The 23,246-nt window shown below is 35.8% G+C and overlaps 1 protein-coding gene across 2 annotated transcripts in view; it reads right to left on the reverse strand.

Annotated features, from left to right (window-relative positions):
• The window catches only part of UNC13C (unc-13 homolog C), a 217,713-nt gene that overhangs the window by 181,825 nt on the left and 12,642 nt on the right, over positions 1–23,246 (reverse strand). The window contains exons 6-7 of one of the 2 annotated variants that reach the window (XM_054836497.1): positions 22,412–22,547; positions 1,501–1,567 (exon numbers count right to left, since the gene is read on the reverse strand). In XM_054836497.1, the coding sequence (XP_054692472.1) occupies positions 1,501–1,567; positions 22,412–22,547 (203 nt within the window). Of the gene's footprint in view, positions 1–1,500; positions 1,568–22,411; positions 22,548–23,246 lie in introns of those variants that run through there. The other variant, XM_054836499.1, reaches the window with a different exon arrangement.

A 23,246-nucleotide genomic window follows, 5' to 3' on the forward strand; every position in this document is an offset into this window, starting at 1 on the left:
GTAGAATTAGAAGCATATGAAGACCAAAATTTAACACATAGTTTACAGTAACTCAAGATTTAAACGATCCCTTAAATACTTACAGAAATTTTCCACTTCTTTTCAAAAAGAGTTTCGCATGAGGTTTTTGCTTACATCTCTCATCCACCTGATCTTCAAATTCTTTAAAGACTTACAATAACTTCTGATCACCTTTCAGCCCCAACCTGACCCTATAGTAACTGCTGAGCAATCTGTCCTTAGTCCAGTGCGGTGACATATTTTGACTACTTTGCTACAGAAGACAATTCAATTGTACAGACAACCCAAGATTCCAGCTTATGCATATTAACTTGCTTACTTAACCACCTTACAGCTGCTGACCTCAAAATTACTTTGAAGAGTGGTAGTGGGGAAAGGGGATGTTAACATTGCACTTCATTTAAACACTTCTTTTAACATTTGAACAAAATGCCGCTGATTCATCAAATCATAAAGTTTCTGACCACGTAACATTATTTATTTCATTTTAAACTTGGAAATAAATTTATACCACTGACTAGATAATTAGAGAAGCACTGAAACGGGACTTTTCACAGAAGAAAATCTGAAAAAGCATCTTTAGTCTATTGTAATCTCTGTCTACAAGACAAAAGTGGATTCTTTGGCACATCCGAGTGTTGTTTGATGTCAGTTAGACCAAGATTTGTCCTGCCTGTCTTCTCTAGTGAGCCAAAACTTGGCTTAAAAAGAAAAAAGATCAAACCAATGACAGAGTAGGACGCAGAGTTTGAGATTACGTGAATCAGAAAAGAACTCTTCCCAAAAGACCCCAGTATAAACAGCTCTTCCCCCCGCCCCGCCCCCGTTTTCACATATGCTCATCTCTGAATTATCACAAAGGACAATAGAATTTAGTACAAAAGAAGTAGGAATTGGTCCACAAAAGAGCAGGAAAAAAATATCTCAAAAGAAACTGATGAAGGTGTATCCTGATGGGGTTCAACTAGCATTTACCACTAAACAGGTTTGGCTTTGCCATAAAAGCATGTAAAAAAAAAAAACAAAACAAAAAACCCCACCAACAAACCCAAAAAAACCCCAAAACAAAAACCCAAAACAATGTTCTTAAACCCATTTTTATTAAATATTAAATACTGACGTTTCTCAAATTTTCAAATATTATTCAGAAATAGATGTCTGAAGTTATGGTTTCTGGATTAATACGCAACACATAAGATGGCCAAACTACAATAATTTCTCATGCATCTAAAGAAAGTTTCAGAATCTCATCCTCTTTCTCTTTCAGAAGAAAAAATCCTGAGGTGAGGGAACCACACAGATTTAAGAATCAATGGAAAGAATTGTGTCTATCGGAAACTCAGCAGTCACATCCTCAGATACTGCTCTAACTGAAGAGCAGTTTACATGAACTAGAAACCTTATACTACACTCTCCCTCCATCTCAGAAAATTCTTTATATTACAGTAACATATCAGTAGTTTTAAGAGAAGCTCTTACCTTCTGAATAGCCCTGGCCCATCTTGCTTTTGCAAAATTGCTTTCATCAGCTTGATCTTTATTTGTCCTGGAGAGAGAGGAGGGGGAAAGTACTCAGAACAGCCAATGGGAAAAAAAAGATATAAAAAAAAAATTTAAGAGCTCTGATAAGTCTACAGACAAGCAGATCAAAGTCAGCTAGAATCATCATCCATTTCCTCTGTATATAGTATCTTCTATAATATACTAGAAAATATTAGCTCTGTGAAAGTTTTTCTTAATATAAAGTTATGAAAACTTATGCTGGTAATTAGCATAAGGGTAACTTTACACTTAGGAAAAGAGCTGAAGTCTCTCCCTCTCACCCTCCTATTCAACACGATAAGCTGTTCAGTAAGTACTGTTTCAGTGAGTGGATTCACAAGTGGCTTTGCTTTGTCAATATTAAATCCAAACAATCTATGGAAAATAATGAAGGAAAAAAACACTTCATTATGATCTATTTAGCCTTCAACATGGAAGATTTATGTTATTCATATCTGATGAATGACATGACACCACGAGCTAGATAAATATTTATTGCAGAGGATAGCCAGGTGAAAGACAGTCATCTAATGTATTTTTCTATTATTTACATCTATTTCAAACTCCAGCCCACTTTTTCCAAAAGGCAAATAAAGGCAACAATGTAAGAAAACCTGATATTCCTATTTCAAACAGCTTTGTTTCTCTCGTACGACTTTAATGTTAAAATCAAATATAACAAGTTGAAAAAAAATTTTTTAAGTTTTCATAATTAATATTTTGTCTTATTTTCATTACAATTGAAGATAAGGGTAGAGAAACACATTTCTCTCCCATCTTTTCCCCATTCATTTCCAATTACCCTGCCACACTCTACTTGGGCTGTTAGTTGATAAAATAAAACAGAATGTTTACAGTGAGGAGTCCCCAGACCTTAAGGTTGATCTGACTGTAAATTTAGAACACAGCATACATATAGTTGATTCAGAATACAGGGGAAAAAAAATAAGCATACACTAGACAGTGACTACAGCAAAACATATGGCAGTATCTCCCTATGCTGATTTTCTCTGCTATAATGAAATATTAAACTGCAATTCTGAAACAATTCCCTCTATCCAGACGTTCTGAAGCAATTAAGATATGTTCAAGCAGAGGAGACTGGCTTACAGTATCCCCTTTGGATTACAGGGGTTTTCGTTAATTCTAAGAGTATACTGTCTTGAAAAGACATGATCCCTGCTCCTTATATTATTGATAGGGTGTAAAAGTGCACTGGTAAGGGAACATATTTCCTGATTATAGTGGTTCATAAGCCAGGATTACAAGGTCTTTGACATCAAATGGCAGGAGGAAAGAAAAAAAAAAACCACCCACAAACAACAAAAAAACCCCCCCTTGAAACCACAAAGAGAAGGAAAAAAAGAAAAAAGAAACCCTTGAATTTCCTCAGTAAAGGCATATCCTTGCAAGACACTGAGCTAGTACTGTCACCAAGTCTTTGAAACTGCACTAAAAGAGTTACTGAGAAGACATCCTGGAACCATTTATACATCTCAAGGACTGGAATAAAGCTCTACAAGGGAAGGGGAAAAAAAAAAATCACCCCACAACCACATCCTCCATGAAAAAGCTACCACAACAAAAACTTACATTTGATCAGACAATCTTCATTAACAGAACTCTAACAAAGCTTTGAAACAAGAATCTGTTATGCAATCGGTTGCCCCCACACAGAAGTTGTACAGTTACACAGGCCAATTATAATAAGGTTTCATTATTCAGCTATTTCACCACACCTGTGAAGAATGTTGGTTCAAGCTGAAAGATGCTTATTCAGTTCATGGCTGTTAAGTGCAGGTTAAAATCATTAGTATAGACTCTATCACTCTTGCAAGAGCCTAAGTAATTCAGAAGATACCGCCTTGTATAGTAAGAGTGAAGTAGCAAAATAAAAGTATATGGTAACATTCTATAGGCACAGAGGACAATAGCAGCCTGTCTGCTAAGTAAAGTTGCAGCATATTTATATTATACTTCAGTGATATCCCTACGTCCACACATTACTACTAAATTATCTTGGACTTTTGGAATAGTGTTCTTTTATTTGAGGAGAAAAATGTTCTCTCTGGTATGCACAGCTGAGTGCACATGATACAGACGAAGTATGAAGAGGCTTGTCTTCCACTGCCCTCATCTCTGAGGCTGTAGGTTTGTAGCTTTAGCTTTTTTCTTTTCACATCTATTCACTTTTTTTTTTTTTATTATAAGATAAATTAGTCAAGTGATACTAGTGATTAGTCCACCCCATCCTGCTGCTGTTAACTAGACTGGAAATACTAGGCAATAATTAACCTTAGGAATTAGTAGGGTAATTAACCTCAAGGTCAGGTGGAGAGTTGGTTGTCAATGTTGATTCAGAAGGAACAGAGAAAAACAGCTTTCTCTGCCTTAACTGAAATTAAGTAGGGTCAAGAGTATTCTTAAGTTTTGAGGCATAACACAGAGAGGCAGACAAAAACATTTAACTGGTTTGGAACACTTTTAGAAAGTCATTGGTCTGATCAGACTGCTGAGCAGTGCTGACAATTAAGGCAGTTCAATACACTTCCTACGCCACATAAAAACTCTGCCTAGACAGAGTAGGAGCAGCTTTTTACCTGTCTGCTTCGTGCTGACACAGGGATTGGTACAGTTTAGACAAATAACTGTTATGCTTCTATTCAGGTCTATTACAACTAATTAGTTACCTGGCAAAACCCAGTTTCTCAATACTGAATAAAGCCTCCAGATGACATGCAGCTTACAGGAGTTCTGAGTAGCAAAGACCACCAGATTCTGCTGGGAATCATCTGTACTGCTAACTGAACTACGTACAAGGAACATATTTTGTTCCAGGCAAATACACTGCTATAATTTTTTGAAGCAAAGAATGTAAGCAGTAACAGCAGATTAGGAGAACTTCACACAAGCATTAAGTCAGAAAATAAAGGAATCATAGCTGATAATTAGAAAAGCATTAATTCTCCGTGGTAGAACAACCAAAAAGCTTGGAAACAAACAAGACAAATGCCTTAACAGTGCCTGAAAAATCATACCAAATCGCTGTTCCTACAACAAAATGCCCAGCTGTGGTGTCTGATCCAGTGCACTTCACAAGAACAATGAGAAGGGGAAAACTAGGAGCACCATCACAAGAAGTACAGCAATATTCAGATACGATGAGTTGAGCAAGCAGCCTAGGTCAAAGTTTTGATGCAACGCGCATTAAACTTAGCAAATCCACACATCTCCTAGCCATAAGGATCAAAATAACCAATCTTGTCAATTTACCAGAGAAGACAAGTGCAAAGGAATGCACAGGCCAGATAAACATCAGGGCTGTTCAGTCTGGTTTATCAAAAGCTAAGGATTTTTAATACAGAAGTTACACCAACACTTTTATTTAATAGATGTTTTCCCTCTCAGTTATGTTGCCCAAATACGTTAAAACTAGTATATTGATGATGATTTGCATTTTCATGGCACTTCTTGTAAAATTAAACCTCACTGCAGGCTTCATTGTAAAACAGTTAATTATATAGCAGTTGCAGTCTGGCCACATACAGACAAATAATGGCATCCTCTGAATGCTTGTTTGTTTGCAATAGGCAGTCCTGAACATCTGCATTGATTTCTAACTATTCATCATTAATGTCCATTTTGTCAGCTTTGAATGTAACTGGAAATAAACTATGGAAGAAAAATTGAAATAATTACACTCTATTATGATATATTATGGCTTTTTTAATTGACAATTTCCATTCCCCACTAGCAATAGTCATACTGGAACTAACATCTTCTGCTTAGATCAATCTCTAATGGACAGATCGAGCAGAGTTGTAGTTGGGCAGTATACTACCACAAAAACGTGATATTTTTGTTTTGCTTCTTTTAAACTTCTGATATGGTCATTCCGGTAAGAATGTGGGAATAGGATGCTGATTTCTAGTTTTATTCTGCATTCTTTTATAGTTCAGAAGGGGGATAAGAAAGAATAAGTAAAGATGAAGAAGAGCTTCTGTGTTTTTTAAAATACCAGAAATAGTACTTTCAAGTACTATGCTTCTAAATGCTGTAACTTCTGAAACATGCACATTTTAATGTGCATTGAAGTATATGGTAAACTCATACAATACTTGCAATTTTGGGGGGAGGATTTACACATCTTACTCATTTAGACTGCAGCAGCACAAGTTCTTTGGGAATATCTCCAACTATTGGTGCAGTGAAGCTCTAGATGCAGAAGTTGCTACCGCAGCCTTGCACATCAGGCCAAACTGACATTAGCAATATTACATACACCTGGGCTACAATAAACTTGTCCTTGTTAGAGCACCTGCCAGGAGATTATCTGAAGCTAACTGCACTGAAATAATTTCCAGCTGAAAACAGCTTTCAAGTCAATTCATGGTCTTAGTAGAAGGAAACACTATTCTTATAGTTCCACATCCCATATATACTTTCCAATAAAAATGGTATCCCATTAAGGATTATTGTACTATAAAGCTATACTTCAATTTTAATTCATTTCATGAGCCTCAATTATACAGTACAGATAAAAGAATCAGTATAACATCAAAAAGCTGTGTAGTAAGTATCAGTTTAGTAAAACACTAGGAAGAACTGTAGGCAGTACGTGTCCATCCTGGCTATAATCACATTAACAGGAAGTGAATTACTTGATAAAATTGCAAAGGAAAATTAAGTGAGCTAGGCTTTCCAGAGTTAGCTCTACCACATTAAGACTTACTTGCATAGATTCATATTACTTAGCACTACCCAACTTCCTCATATGGATATTTTTCTATGTCTCAATGACAACAGAAGGCAGACTTTCCTCCTAGATAACTTTTTGTAGCATTAAATCTATACCACTACACAGGTTTCCATTTACAGATGTTCACATTGCACTTAAATTTTAGTTTCCAAACACTAGAGAACAAAACCTTGCAGAAAACAAAGCTTGCTTATAGGTCAGCACTTATCTCTACAGTAAAATTTTAGTTTTAAATTTGACTATACTTTTTTCTTTTGCATTTGCTTTCTTATTGTCTACAGTCATAAGTTTCAGTAGCTATATTATCTTCAATCATATGTTTACATCAGTAATCTTACTGCTGTTTATCACTTAGAATAGTTTACAGTTCTGAGTTCTTGGTGGGTTTTGTCCATTTGTTTAAAATTGTAAGGCCTTAGTTTCTTTGGGACAAGGTAGTAAATTTTATCAGTTTGTATTTTGAAAGCAACATTATCTACAGTAATGAAATAACATTTTCTGATTTCTTTGAGATCGCCTTGTGTACCTGCCTAAAACACATAGTACAGCAATAACATCCATCTTCTAACCATTCAGATCCAAACTTTTAGTAACACATGAACAGAAACTAAAATACACATACATATATACTTTAGTTAAGTTCTTAGTTTTTCTTCCCCCACTCTTTTTCAGGTTACTTACCTAATCATTAAGAACTTAAGTCATATATAAAGACCTACATCTTTTGACTCACCTCTAAAGAAAATGAATGAAGTTTCAAGGTACGCACTTATCCCCAAAGTGGAACTCATATCTTTTCCAAGTTCAAATATTTCCTCCACTTTTTCCCAAGATTTTTTAGGTATAATTCACATTGATGTTCTTCATATTTTCCTGAAGATGCCTATTCCTGCTTGCTTTTAGAAATACCCCGAGCCAATCTGCACAGCTGCTAAAGATAACCCATCAATAACTGCAGCCTGATTACCCCTCCCCTTCCTGGGCAAAATTAACTCTTTGCTGCAAGGGAAGTACTTTCCTCTCCCTAGTCTGCTTTCACCCTTCGGACTATACATTTATGGGTTGTTGCTGTCTCTGTTAAAGCTGATTTGGAAAGTCATGGCTTACTTTAAAATAACCTAACTGGAAAATAATTGTTAGTGTTCTGACTTACAATATGACCCAACAAACTTTTGTGTCGTAAAAAATATAGATAGTAAAATACTCTGTGTAGCTGAGAATGGGTACTGGGAAAGGGAGATAACTACTAAACTTCTGTATTTGACAAAGTCACTAATTTGATACATTATTAATTTAGTGCACATTATGCTTGTCCTGAATTTTACAAACATAATTACCATTTAATTAATAAAAATAATTTATTTAATTGTAATTATACATATGTTTCACTGCCTTCTTTTGTGTAAGACCCATCATAGTAGCATTCAAACATCTCGCACAGGCTTTGAGGCATCCTGTGACTTACCGATAGACACTAGACCTGAATTTAGTGCTCTAAGCGTTTCAAAGGACTGACTGATCTCTAGGTGAAATACAAATTTTGTCAGTGATGTGAAAGGAAGCAAAATCTCACTCTAATACAGCTTTAGGGAGCTGGAAAAATCACATTAGCTTAAGATTAATGGTAGTTTCCATATATGAACAGGACAGCAGCTAGAATAATGGATCAAACTAAAATGAAGTCAGATAAATTATCTTTATGATCATAATTTGAAAAATTAAACTGCACTGACAGAGGAAGCAGAGAGGTAAAATTATACATTTTGTTTATTGGGAAATGGCAATTTAGAAGGATTAAATTGGAACCAGTAGAGGAATAGGGAAGAACAAAATTTGAAAAATGTTCTACAACTGAGGGATCCTGGATTATGAAGTTTGTTTTATCATCTTTGGGTACTTTTTTTTCCCATAATGCAAAACTAAACAAAAAGCCATAAAGCAAGTTGTCATTCTAGACCTTCTGTTAGATCCTCTGTGAAATAGCTTCATTTACACTACCATTTACATGTTGTGACAAACTAAACACTCTCCAAGGCGCAACTCTACAGTATGATAGAGCTGTTCTATTCCACTTTGACAGCAAAATGCTGACAGATCTTCTTTTTGTGAATCTTCAATAGTTAGAATTCCATCAGTGCAGAAACTAACACACACACACAAAGGCAAGATGTTTTATATAGGAACTTGAATTCATACTGAGAAAAAATACTTGGACATGGTTTAGAGTAACGGCCAAATGAATGTGACATATTACGCTTTTGAGACAATCACAAAATTATTTAGGAATAAATTTATCAAGTGCATAGATTCCTACTCCTTTTAGGTCACTTGAAATGTTTAGACTACAGAATCACAGTGTACATCCTCAAAAGATGTTGATGCATTTTGGATTCAGCATTGTGGGATTTTCTTGTTACTTGATGAGCTATTTTTCTCAAACTTTAATGTGCACCTTTCTCATAAGGTTTGGTTTGCAAGACTGGATGGCATCTTATTTTCATTATGCTGGAGGAACTTATTCAGTTACATTAAAGCTTATTCTGAATAACCACTGCAACTGAAGGCCTCGTGCTAGCAGAGATGTACGGTAATCCATGCCTAAAATATTTACATTCCCATTCTTACCAAAGCTGTGAGCTGCACTGAAAGCTGTCATTCAGATTGGTCAAAAACACAGCTTGTGATTTTGATCTTAGTATACTTAGTATCATGCCAGTAATAGCTCGTTTCCCCCTACATTACTATAGAACAGCAGCTTTGAAAACAGATATTTTTTTAAAGTGTGCTAAGACAGTAAATTAGCATCTTACAAAGTAACCTCCAAGCTTTTCTGATGGATACAAGGATACTACAAGGCGGTCTTGCTACCTGAGAAGTCCTCCCAAGATATATTATCTCTTCAGTGCTGAAATAGCTACATTCATCGTTTCCCCAAGTGCAAGATATTTATCAGAAAAAAAGAACATGCAATTAGGACATTAACTGATTGATGAGACCAAAGGCTATCACAGAAGACAGGTGACACAAACAAACACGTGCTAGTGTGAATAAGACACTAGCAAGACACTGTTCTGCTGGCCAGTGAAGTGCCAGCTTCTAATCAATCTTGAATCTGTCAAAGTGTCATCTTGGACTGTTCCCAGAAAGAAAACAGTGTCTGACACAGAAATTTTATTAATTACTCCAGATTTTGCCTGTGTTTGCCACTATGCAGCTATTTGTTAGTCACTCATTTCTCACCTATTTTAACGCTGTACCATTAAACCCTCTGTTTTCTTCTAGTATGTTCAACTCAAAAAAATAATGTGTGTAGTTTTTTTTCCAAATTATACTGGAAAGATGTTTTTCTTTATTCGGCTGAACTCAGTATTTCTTGTACTTTATCAAGTCTCTGTATTCAATGCCTAATCTTTTTAAAAAAAATCAAAATCAGTATTATAAATGTCTTTGTATATGCACGCAATAAACAAACAAAATAAATATGTGACCTTTAGAAGTAGGACGGGCCTATAGACTGTGTTACATCACACTTCCACATCTAGATCTCTCCCTCCATTTCTGAATCAATCTTAGAAAAAACATCCAGCAAGCTTACTTTCATGTCAAAGATTGTGTGAAACTCTCACTATTTGATAGAGAAGTTTCACAGAAGAAGCTGTACTGTGACTATTGCCTGAACTTGGCCTCATGCATGAAACTGTGTCTGAGTATTATAAACTTATCTCATACTGTAAATAGATCCTTACGTGGATTCAATCCATCTCTTCTAAATTAAGTGAAGCATAGAAATACAAAACTACTGATAATTCCATCACGTTGAATAGTTGTAAGATTTTTGGCTTATCTTTTTAGCTAATGAAAGGATATAATAATAACAACTATTTAATAATTAAGAAAAAGAACAATTTTTAGAGGAATCTGTTCTTCAGAAGCTCTCAGTTGGTTTAATAACATGAAATGTCCTCGCCCTCCTCTTGCACTAGAATGTTGAATGCTTATCTAGTGTCTTACCATAATCCTTACCTGCTGTAGCAAAAAAACAGAACAGGATTTGCTTTAGGGATCTAATGCTGTTCCTATTTTCTCCTTCTATCCAGCTTGATTTGCAACAAGTAAGGAATAAGGATAACAGGAAACTCTAGTGTCTACATAGACTTCTTTAGCTTAAAGCACTGGAAAATTTTATATGAAAGCATGTTAATGTCTGCTGTAAATTAGATCTAATCTGCCCGTATTTAAGTCATCTTTAAAACGACTCTTGCACTGCAAAAACCAGTTGGCTTCCTGCCATCTCTCCATATTACATAGGCTTATATTGCTTTTCTAACCTTGAATTTCGATATCCAAGTCAGGGATTCCTGCTGTAGAGTTCTTGTGCCTCCTCCTGAAAAGGCTGCATTTTGGGCGTTTTTTTGAGATCAAGTCATACAAAGGGAATTTCCCTGCACAAGAACTGATACTTGATTTGGCTATTTTAGCTTTTCTATAAATGAACAGCTTTTCTAGTAGTTTCAAGGGAATACTTACGCAGAGATTGAATATACATCATTTACACACAGCTGTAAGTATTAATTAGATAAACTAGTTCCCAGAAGCTGACAAGGCTACTTACTTAAATAAATTACTACTTATGTAAGTAAGGTCTAAGTAAAGTGTGTTAACCTTTATAGCCTGCAAACCTTGTGGGAATGAAAGATGAAATAACTGCATAACAGTGAAGTGTTAATACAGTTACATGAGAAGAGAAACACCTAAGAAGGCATAGACTTTAATCTAGGACAAAAAAAAAAATCCAAAAGTCTTTCCTATTGCATTCACACCTAAAGAATTCATCATGATTAATAATGTTATTACACAGAATCTCAGGGGAAGTCAGAATGATTTGTCAGTTATCAAGAAAGATTGTCACCATAACAAACAATACAAACCCATGAATATTAATAATGAAGTCAATTAAAGCTCAATATCAAGTCATAATAGGATGCAAAACAATCACCAGAACGCTTCCAATACCCACAAACAAAACAGACACTTCTGAAAGATTTAAAGAAAGTTATAACATCTGATTACTTGGAGGAGCAAACCAGTATGGACTGATAGGGACAGGTAACGGAAGAAACAAATAGTAATCTCTGACATGTGACAAAGATATTTCCATTTTATTTTAATACAAAACCTATTTTATAATTAGGTTTTGTAGGTTATTTTATATATACTGCAGGATATCAAACTTGGTTGTATCTTCTGTGTGAGAACTAGACACTATACCTCTTCTCCTACTGGAAGTTTGTCCATGAGTATCTCATTCCTAGATTGCAATACAAGGTCATGTTCAAAACCAAAAAAAAGGTGTATATTTAAAAATTGCGCTGTATTAGACCAATTATCCAAAATACAAAACCTCATTTCTACAAGTTATTCAGAGCACCCCAAGCAGAGCTGCTCAACACTTTGTCAGATTGATTCCTTTTAATTCTGTAACAGAATGCCTGTCTTTACAGGGACACAACGTGGATATACAAAGCTGTAATTTTTTTTTTAAATTAGAAATAATTTGGACAGGACTATTAAAATAAAAATTCTGTTTTGTCAATTCAATTTATCATCAATAACTCAATAATTTAAAAAATCCACAGCAGTAATTTTCAACCAATATTTTGTGTGTGCGTGTGTGTCTTTCAGGGCCCTGAGTGTACCAACTGACTTCTTCAGACCAGCCTCACCCGGGGCCTCCCCAGGGGATCCATCAGCCCCACAGACCCATTTACGTCCAGCCCTGGGCCTCTGGTCCCTGCCTGAGGTTACGTTACAGGACTGACAGTCTCTAGCTCAAGTACAGCTCTGCCTACGACCCTCACTCTTGGGCTGATTTCCTGGCTTCAACCTGACCCTGCTCCGTTGTTACGGACCTGCCTGGTGATCATCGTGCTGTGTCTTACCCTGGTTGCCATCGCTAGACCTGATCCTGACCCGTAAGAGTTGACTTAGCAGTTTGACCTTGGACCTGTTTCATCACCACAAACTTGTCTGGTCACCTGCACTATTGTTTGACCCTTGCTGCCATTCCCAGGCTTGTCTTGGGGTGGTGGGTTGGGGCGCTGGTGGTAGGGCCCCTGCCCCACGTGCTGTATCACCATGCCTGACTGCCCATCCCCTGGGGAGCAGCTGGCTGCACCGGCTCGTCTTCAGTTACATAAGGCCTTAATTCTGCATTCCGTATTTGTAAAAACAGCTGATTTTCTCTCAGAAGTGCCACAAAGATCAGATTCATAGCTGCACGCTACATAATTTTACAGCAATCCTTTTAATAGATCTGACTGAGAACTTAATGATGTGAAATAAAGCATTCAACTTTAAAAAACCAAATAAATATAACCTACCAAAATCTATTTGGGATAATTCTAGGAAAGAAAATGTACATCAACATGTCATATCAGCTCACCATCATTTGTTCTAAACTGCAATTTGCCTTGCTAAAGTAAATCTGTTTTGTTCCCTTCTACTTTTAACAGTTTTGTACATAATTCATTGGTTTTTCTGACAGAATTGACAATTCCCTAAATGTTTGTTTTCTCAATTCTCTCGATGTCCTTTTTCTCAATCTTTCAAGTACAATGTTTTCGCTACATACTGCTAACTGCTAATTCATCATCTTCTCTATGTTCTTCACTCAAAATTTTTTAACATATAAGAATAAAAGTGGTAACAATTGTAAAGTTGACATAGTTACAAAGTAGAGGCATATAACAAAACCCATAAAAATCTCTTAAACTTCAAACTCACCATATTTATGAGATGTAGTATTCTCCAACTCTAATTGCACACTTTGTCTATACTTTTCCTGCTGTGGAGAGTTACTGCAACATTCTTTAAAACTCTTTAGAAACTTGCTTTGTTTTGTTTTTTAAAGTAGATTTTGAAAGAACTTTTACTCCAATCAAGAGCAATAGTTCTAGGCCACAGAAGATCTGAAGGAAAAACGCATTTGGGGAAAGCAAGAAGGTGGAGCTGAACTCAGAAAGGGCAGCAGAGGAGGGAGGATCATCAATGACCATGTTAGCTTGAGTGACAGGTGAGAATTATGCCTGGGGAGTAATGGAATGAAACCTCAGCACTACAGTGCTATTCGAAAGGGCTTAATTTTACGTAAGACTGTAAGCTCCTATTACAATTTTCTCTTAAGATCTGCCTTACTGTAGTAAAATAATTAATAACATCATTTATTTGCAGTTTTAAATGACTGAACCATACGACTAAGCCAAACATCACCTAAAGCAGAATACCTTCCTACTCACACTGCTTTCTATAAATCAAGTAGAAAACAGCTGCCCAAGCAGCCAAAAAGCTTAGAGGAATGCTCTTTAATATGTGAAAATAGTTCATATTCAGGGAAGTCACTCAGTTGGTGGGTGTTTGATGTAAACAGCCATTTTACCTTGCCTTTGGAACACAGAAGTACATGAGTTAAACTGTTATCTAGAGGAAAAAATAAAGCCACTCTTTTAGAACAGCAAATCAAAGAAGAAATACTTACAGCAGCCACTTATTAAGATTCATATTCTCTTATTTTGAACTATTCTGGACATCAGATGTTTCTTATGTTTTTCTACTCTGAGGGTACTTTCATATAGATGGTACTTTCAGAAAATGCACCGATGAGTGTCTACTATTACAATAACAGCTTAGAGAAATAACGCAAGTTTAAAGTAGATGAGTTTCGTCTGAGATGTACAACAGCTTTTGCTAATATTAGGGCTTAAAATGGTCATTTAGTTAAAAAAATTCTGCTAATTGTCCTTTATATACTTTTTCAATAGCTAAGGAAAAAACAGGTTGCTTTACCTGCCTTTCCAATATAATAAAGAAATAAAGTTTACGCAATATTTTTAGTTGCATTTAAAGCAAAGATGAGAAACCAGTAATTTGTGCTGTAGGAAATAACCACATATTGTAAAAACATTATTCATATATAAGAAGTACACAGATCCTAGATAGAGATTCTATCATACTAGATAGTATAGGAATGAGAAAATAATGTTAGTTTCCATCTTAAAGACCTGTATAATGTGCTATTTAGGCAAACTAGAACACATAATGAGAAACTAAATTTCTCTATGTACTGTGAAGATTCACATGTATCAGCTACAATTTCTGCGTCCAGGCTCAGTCATTATCTTTTAAATAGATTTGATATAGCTCAATTAGTTATAATTGTTTTATCTAGACTATTTTTCCTAATCAATAGAAGGTTTGAGGAGGAATAGGAGACTAAGTGTTTAATATTCTTTTGAATCTGTTAGTTCTATCCAGAAGGAATTACAGGGAAATTTCAATTGGCGCTGTACACCTATGTTTAGCCAAACTGAATTCTACCCAAGTCCCTGCCTGAAAAGTACTCCTTGGAGGCCCTCCTCTCCAAAAAAACACCCAAAACCCCAAACAAAAAAACCCACCAACAACAATCCCCAAAATAAACAAACAACAAAAAAATCCGCCCCCCCCAGTAAGTACAATATGTGTGAGAGCGCAGCACTGTGTTGACTGGAGCAGCTTAACCACTTCAAAAGAACACGTACTTGTATGAAACGCCATACTATGAGGTGTTCCTCTCGACTTTCCAGAACAATGAAGCTGCTGCTCTGGGAAGCAGTAGTACCTTTCGAACGTGTGGAAAAGCGCAGTATCAGATATCAGAAAGTAAAGCACAGTGATACAACTGGAGCTTTCTAAAACAATGGCACAGGGACTGCAATCATGTAACATGTGGTTTCATTTTAGAGAACAGCCTCAGAATAATAATTAAATGCAAAAAACACACTAATTACAACATCAGCTGCTTTTTATATTTTACAACATGCCAGTTCTGAAAGGCTGGGAACCAGTGGACGGTCATAGCCAAAAGGCTTACGTGTGACCTACATTTTTTGTTAGCCTGCCTTCTCCTTTTCTTTCTCTTGGACCTTACTTCTTTTTCACAGTAGACATGAAAGGAAACAATAATACATCATGGAAGATCGGTTATGTTTAGCTATTCTGTAATATAACTTTGAGGAACAGTCATTGACTGATCACAACAGAAAAGAAATATATATGGACAAACATTTTCTGCTTAACCAGCTATGGCTACATATTGGAAATACGGTTTTAGTTTCAGGAGTTCCTGACCTGTAGCCAAGAGGCTGAGGTGGAAATTTTCATGGTTTAGAAATAATTTTATGCCTGCCTATCAAATTTGCTGTTATCTGGGCATGAATAATTAAAGAGATTACTGTACAAATGGCTGTAAAGTGATCACTTCGAATGAATTTAGACCTTAGCAAATGTTTGCTTCTCAGTATTTAAAAACAGGGAAGATTAATTACATTTTTAAGAGGCCATTTAACTCTCAGGATGTTTAAGCATTAAGAAACTTCACATTTAAGCTTTCTTTTCAGTTTTCATGTTTGAAAAAAATCTGTATGTTGCTGCCATACCACATTAATTTAATTAATATCAGTTTAATGACTATGACATTAAAATCAACATTGCTAGCAGTTGCAGATCATGAAGTCCAATTTTAGTAATATATCCCCTTTTAACACTCAGCAGTTACCATCACCTAAAACATTAGATTGGAGGAAACACTGTCAAAGCCAAACACTTTAGAATCAAATACTCAAAACCATCTTTATCCATAAAATCTATATAGGTCTAGCATGGTTTTGTAGGCAGTATATCTCTCCTTCATTTCCCGTGTGAATATAAGAATGTATGACAACATCTACTCATATAGCCTATGTAGGTAGACATAAATAAACCTGAAGAATGAATATTGGTTTTATGTAATCAAGCCTTTTTTTCCCTCCTTGTCCAATGACTTATAGGTCTGCAGAGAAGACAAATATCACAGGACTTACCAATATTCCTTTTAAAAGAAGAAAGATCCTTATCTGTGTTCCTGTACTTCCTTAGGGTTGCAGTTTTTGGGGAGTTGGTTGATTGGTTTTTAAAAGAAATCTTTTGTTTAATTTTGCTTCTTTTGGAAATAGCCCTAATCAATTTTATGCCATTCAGTTTAGTTTCTGATTGACAGGCCCTTGCATAGTACTTTGTTTAGTTGATTAACTGTGGACCACAGCATTAATAATTTCTAATTATTGCCATTAATATTGACAATGTACTTGATTGCTGATTTTAAAATACAGCAAACATTTTAATACAAGATATTGAGAGTAACATTTTCAAAAGCTGAGTGACTAAGTTCCTTTCAAAATGGAACATAAAAGCTTATGGTTTTGATGCCTATTTTTTTTCTGAAGTGTACTTCTTCAGCATAATCCTTTTGTTTTAAACCGTAGTTGTTCAAAACAGTAATTTTTAAAAATGCTCTTTTTTTATTCTGGTTATTCTGAGATCTAGATTAATGGTTTCAGTTGTGAAGAGTATTTTCCATTTTAATTTTCCAGTTAAGTGAAATGTCTCCAGAAGAAACACTATAAACTTATTGAGAATACCAGCATTGATTGTACTATTTTATTATTTATGTGTTTCAAGTCGGAAGTATATGAGTTGCATAGATTAATTCATTGTTATGCTATTGTAGCTTGACTGTAAATAGAACATATAGTCTTCATTTAAAGCTTTTTATCATCTTTAACATTTCTCATAATATTGTATGTAATTTATTCACTTATCTGTGGTTCTAATTCAAATCATTGTAGCTTAAGGCAATTATGTCATACCATACTGTTAATACAATAGATGTATATGTTACTTCCTGCGTATGAAGACACACAAGAAGCACACGTGCAAAGTATGATTTTACTGAAGAGTATAATTCAAGTACTTATATGCATATTTTTCCTGAAGAAGCAGCATCTAAGTATATGAAGTACTCATTCATTGTGTCCTTCTCCGTAATTTATATAATCTTAAATTATAAGGCACTTTGTTTTCAGTCATTCTGGTATAAAATCCGTAATTTTCTGGCTGTTCTGGATATACAGCAACATGTTTGTACCTGAATAGTACCAAAGAGATTAACCATGAAATCCTTATTCTTGCAAATAGTGGCATTCAGCACTGGATACTAATAATGCATACAGAATGAACCAATTGATTTATCGTATGGTTACTATGCACAGCCAAAATGAAGAAATTACATTCATTGGAGCAAAACTCAGATTTTTTTTTTTTTTTTGTAAAGGTATTTTCCCTTTCTCTCTCTCTTTTTTTTTTTTTGTTAAAGACTTTGGGAGAAAATATATTGCTCTAGTAAGAAGTCACTTAATCATTTACAACATCCTTCAAAGCTATCAGTCTACATCTAGAGTCAACTGCCATAAACACATATTTATGTGTGTAACCAAAGAATTGACAAAAAATATCAGTGTAAAGAATAGATTAATGAAGAAATTTTGTACACAAATACTTAAATATTTACAGGATAGTTAAATTTGGTGTTTAATACAGCCATCCAAAACAAACAGGCTAATCTACTTCCCTAACTTCTCAGATTTTTCTCATGTTTTTTTATAGTACAAATGCACTTATTTTGAATAAATACACATCTCTAATTAAGCTCATAATCTTTGAAAATACTTATTGCTAAATGAAAAAAACTTTCAATTTAAAAATATTATCTTGTAATTCAGTGGTGACCCTCAATTTAGTAACAGAAAAGTTCATTTAAATTCAATAAAATTATCTGCCACAAAGAGGCAAAGGAAGGAATTCTGTAGTCAGGTTTGGTTAATTTCTTTTGGTTTAGCTTAACCTGCTCAGAGGCTCAGGCCTCTGCTGAAAAAGGCATGTCAGCCCAGATGATATGCTAATGACTGGACATGTGCTTAGAAAAATAGAGAGAAATAGCTCTTGAATACTGCCATTACTGACAGCTCTCACTCTAAGGAAGGACCTAGTAAATGTAAACAGGCCAAGGATCACGACAGCCAAAGAGATGCTGTAGCACCTTGTATATATACGGTCTATTGGCTAACTGCATCCGTGAGCTTGATGATCTTTTTGCAGACTCCTTTATTTCCTAGTAATTTTGTGTTGAAACTACATGCATGAGGACTCTCCTTTTTTACTGTACATGAAAAGGTCATTTAAGTGCATACACAGCGTATTATTCTCTCAGAGAATACATAACTTAATAACGTAATAGCTTTTACCATCTTTTCTCTTGTGTTTGAGCTATTCTTCTGGTACCAGTGCTGTTAGACATGCCTTAAACATGAGCCAAGTGCCTGGCGCTCCATATATTCCTACCGCATTTCCCAAGAGCCTGTTCTATCCCTCATGAGGACAACACACCTCTTTGAGTGTCAGCTGCTCAGAGACTGTGTCTTTCCTGAGTTACTATGGGTGGATAACACCATGAACGTAAAGTAATGCAGTCTGCAACAGCTGGTATGAAAGCCAAAATCAGCAGTAGAGATAGCACACACCCCCACCCCCCCAGTTTGCCTTTTCAAGCAGAAGGGAAGTGATTACACCAACACGTAGAAAGCTCTCTCTGCTCAGAGACTACTGCTGAGTGATGTTCTTAGAGGCTGACTGAACTCCCTCCTGAGCACTCAACTCCACTCGACAGAAGGTGGTGGCATGGAAGTAATACAATTGTTGCTACTTCATTCCTTGCCCCTTCCACTCATTATGCATCATCACCTTCCATACTCAGGGAAGCAGAAAGACAGCAATTATCTTTCCCTTATCTTTTTTTCCACAGCATTGTTGCTTGTTCAAAGCAAATAGATAAAAAAATTAATTCCCTTCTGGAACACTTCCAGAAAATGTGGTAGCCTGCCTAGGTAAATACATTAGCTTCAAAAATGGAATCAAATGCCTTTCCTGCTCTCCAAATGTAATCATTTAATTACAACATTCAAATCATGTCAGGACTTGCTTCTCTTCCTTTCTGAATCTGTCAGAAACTCGCTATCCAATAGCTGAACCCTATGGAGATACATGCCCAAGGGTGAGAACAGGACAGTTGCACAAAGCCTTACGAGGCAACATTGTCAATAGGTCCAATTTAGCTTAAATGAAGAAGTATATATTGAGCTGTTGAGCACACGACATTTAACCATCTATTGTTAGTCACAAAATCCCATATCACCTAAGACCTGTTGGGGAGAAGCTTTTAAGATTTTGTTTTTTTTAAAGGGGACATTTATTTAATTATATATAACCTTTTTGTTCAGACATCCTTTTGATCTTCTTACCCTAACTGATATCTGATGTTCCTCCAGTCTAGTTTTCTCGGCACAGTCTTGGACCAGATTAAACTGATCTTCTCACCAAAGCCTTAGGTTTAGGTATCAAGACTGGTGATTAAGAGCAGCAGCTACACTGAACTGCTCTCTGGAGTCTCTCTCTCCATACAGAGGAAGCAGAGCTAACCGTAATCCCACTAAGCAAAACATTCATCGCCATGAGCATTTATGAATATTTTTTTTCATGGCAGAATATCAGAGATGAGAAATATTGATTGAACAGGGAGTGCTCCAACAGATGATGATAGTCTGCTGCCTGTCACCTTTCACTCACCAGTATCTCTAGTTCCACACTGTTTACTCTCTACCTCAAAAAAGCAATAGCTAGACATTTCATTGCTCTGATGTTTTAGAAAACCAACAAACAATTCATGTAGTTAGCTTCTAAATATGGGTGATAGCTCAGTTATTCCACTTAGATCAGAGGCAAGCACTCACAGGCATTCTTGTCTCCTCTAAATCTGCAGTTCCACAATACAAAGCTGATAGCAACAATTCTAACTTTCTTCCCATCACCTACCCCTTGTATCTGTACCTATTCAATGGAATACTAGAACAACTATTTGCACTAGCCACTACCAAATCTGTAAAATTATTCAGGTAAAATATTTGCCTTTAAAACAACCGACCTTGCAAAATTTTTCTTTCTTTTTTTCTTTTTTTAATAGGATGAGGACAAAGACTTGTACCACCAGCAAGCTGAGATCAGGATCAAGCAATAGAAATTAAGCCAATTCTGCTTTTGAACACACTGCTTTGTAAAATCACAGCCCAAGAACATACAGGGAAAAGAGAAGATACAGTGAAACCAGTCTCCACAGAAACAACTATCCACTGGTGTAGGATCCTTTAAGAAACCAAAACCACCTATGGAACTTTCAGCATACCAAGGAGTCCAAGGAACCAAACCTAACAGTTAAATTCCATTATCCTATCACTTCTGTCATCCCATATCTGAACGAGGAAGGCATTTTAGTGTCTCAACACAAACAAGGCACACAGAAAATCTTTGCAATACTTAAACAGCAATATATACTGCAAAGCTGTCTAAAACTTTGTGGTTTGTAAAAAGCAGCTGGAAGTTAATAGATGTTACCTAAACAATAACATCACTACAAGTTGGCATCAATTTAATGCTGCTCTGGGTATTATAATTGTGTCATTAGTACTCCTGATGTAAACTGCTGTCACATACAGTACAGTGTTTACAGAAGATATAGCTATGCAACAAACATTTTCACGTCTCACTGCTCCTATCAAGAATTTTCATTTGATGGGTTGGCACATAGTTTTTAGTTTGTGGCAGGGTCCTTGAATTCTTTACCTTATTTTTGGTTGTAAGCAGTTCTTCACATTTTGTATAGCCTTTAATTTAACGTTGGGTGAACTGTTTTTTGCTGCATCCATGGCACGTGATCTAGGCAGGGAAGAAGGAGCCTTACTGCTCCACCTTGTGCGACATGGTTGAAAGCTATCAGAGAAACGCAGGGCTCCCAATGAGCTGCCGAAGTGACTCCTCTATGTGTTTCAGTTGTGCAGATTTTGCAGATATGATTGTTTAAAAAGTAAGGCAATCTAGACACCCCCCACCCCCCCCAGTCACAGTTGCCACAGAGAACACTACAATTCTCTGCATTTTTAATACCACTGAAGTGTTCTCAATGCTTAGCCAAAGAGTACGTAATATGTTTTCAGAAAGACAATAACGAGTATTCTTACAGACCACTCGTCTGTCAACATTGCTGACTCACTGAGCACTCTAAGAAATGTTATTTGTTCTTCCTATTGGTCTCAGTTCTAATTTCTTTAATGTCTTGTGGACATTAAAATTAAAGGGTCATGCAGGCAGCACACTGCTTGTGAACGACGACCTGGAAAGTAATTGTAAAAGGTAATGCAAATAGCAGTAACATCAGACTTTCTAATGCCTCCTGTTGCAAGAGGGAGTTCAGTTGTTCGGAGCTCTGTCAAAAGCTTTACCTGTTCCATGCTTCAGTACGTCTTATTGTTTAGACTGTTGATCCCCTGACACTTTGAACCAGAATAAGCTAGAACTGCCCCTTCTCATTTCTGCTCTTCCTTTATGCTGACACAAAGTATTTCAGCACCTGCTAAGTTAAATGGACCACAAAGCTGAGCTAACCTGGCAAAATGTTTCAGTTTTTATTCCAAATCAGTTCCCAGCCTGGTTCATTGAATGGCGAGAAAAACTCTTCTGGTGACCCAGGGAGGTGGACAACGCAGGCGGATGTTCCTTTTGTTTGAAAGGAACTTGCTTCACCTTATATCTGTCCTTAAAGAACATATAAAAGCTAATATCTGCATTGTCTTTAAAATATTGTACTTTACAACATCACCTCAAATGAAAACCAATCATCAATACATTTGCACTTCTGAAGCCACCTGTATGCACATAACAATCTGCTGCAAAATATCTAGAATGTTATTTATCCATTTTGCATCGTTAATAGATCATATTCTTGTTTTGTAGGAATTCACCAAGGATATTTCTGGTTGCCTTTAATACCTACATTTGTTTGTAGGCTAAAATCCTCTTTTCTCACCACCGATGATTCATTGAGAAAGCACACATATTTGCAGATTAGTTTGGAAGTATACAGTACTCTTCATGTTTTTTCTTTTAATAGAATATGAAGATTTATCATGTTCTGTCCCACCATAGTAATGGAAACATAGGCCTTGTGATTTTATACGTTTATAAAAACTTCCAGTCACATTCTTACTTAAAATAATTGTATATGTGTCAATTTCATTCAGAAATTAAAAAACCCCAAAACAATGAATGTTATGATATGACAAATCAAAATACCTTAATTTGCTTTCTTGTATGCTGAGACTACTTTGCATGGATGACAGACTAGCATGTGTATCTTGATGTGAATGTCTTGTACTTTGGAGGGACGTTCCTCTGTGCCAGCCTCTGCAATTTAAATCTTTGTGGGTATCTGTAGAAAAAGAAAAAGCTGCTAGAAATCCTTCAGTCCATTTTACAGAAGAAACTTCTAAAAGAGAAAGTACACATTATATTAATGAAATTAAACCATTAAATTTATAGCACTAGGGAATTAATCAGGTCAATTATACAACATTATTATAATTAAATCACTTCTTATAAGAACAGCAGAAATACAGTTCCAAGGTCACCTTCTGATTGTTGTTTTGAAAACTTCAAGAGACCTGAACCAGTTCCTTTTTTTTTTTTTTTTTTAACACAAACTTGGAAATAGTTCATTTTATAATTGAACAATGAGTTATTGCTGTATTGGGAAGAAAACCGATCTCTTAATTTTCCAGTCCAGCTTCAGTCTTTAACTGGCAATGTACTGCTTATGTGTCCATGCACAGCATTCCAAGATGGGAGGTTTTTGTTGTGGGTTGGTTTTGTTTGTTTGTTGGGTTTTATTTTTTTAATTTTTGGGGAGGGGTTGTTTGTTTGGATTTTTATTGTTCTGTGTTTTAAGTAAGGAATCGGATTTTACTTTAATTCCACCTGCTATTGGCCTAGATCTGTCTTTTCAAGTTTTCTTATCTCTTTCTTTGGAAAAACCTGGCAAGTCTCATCTGCAATTGTAGGTACAAATTGATTTCCTGCAGAACATTTTATTCTATAAGTTGCCCTATTAGCTTTAGTGAGAGGAAAGGGT

This window comes from Grus americana, chromosome 10 (assembly GCF_028858705.1).
Source record: "Grus americana isolate bGruAme1 chromosome 10, bGruAme1.mat, whole genome shotgun sequence".
In the NCBI taxonomy this organism is placed as follows: domain Eukaryota; kingdom Metazoa; phylum Chordata; class Aves; order Gruiformes; family Gruidae; genus Grus; species Grus americana.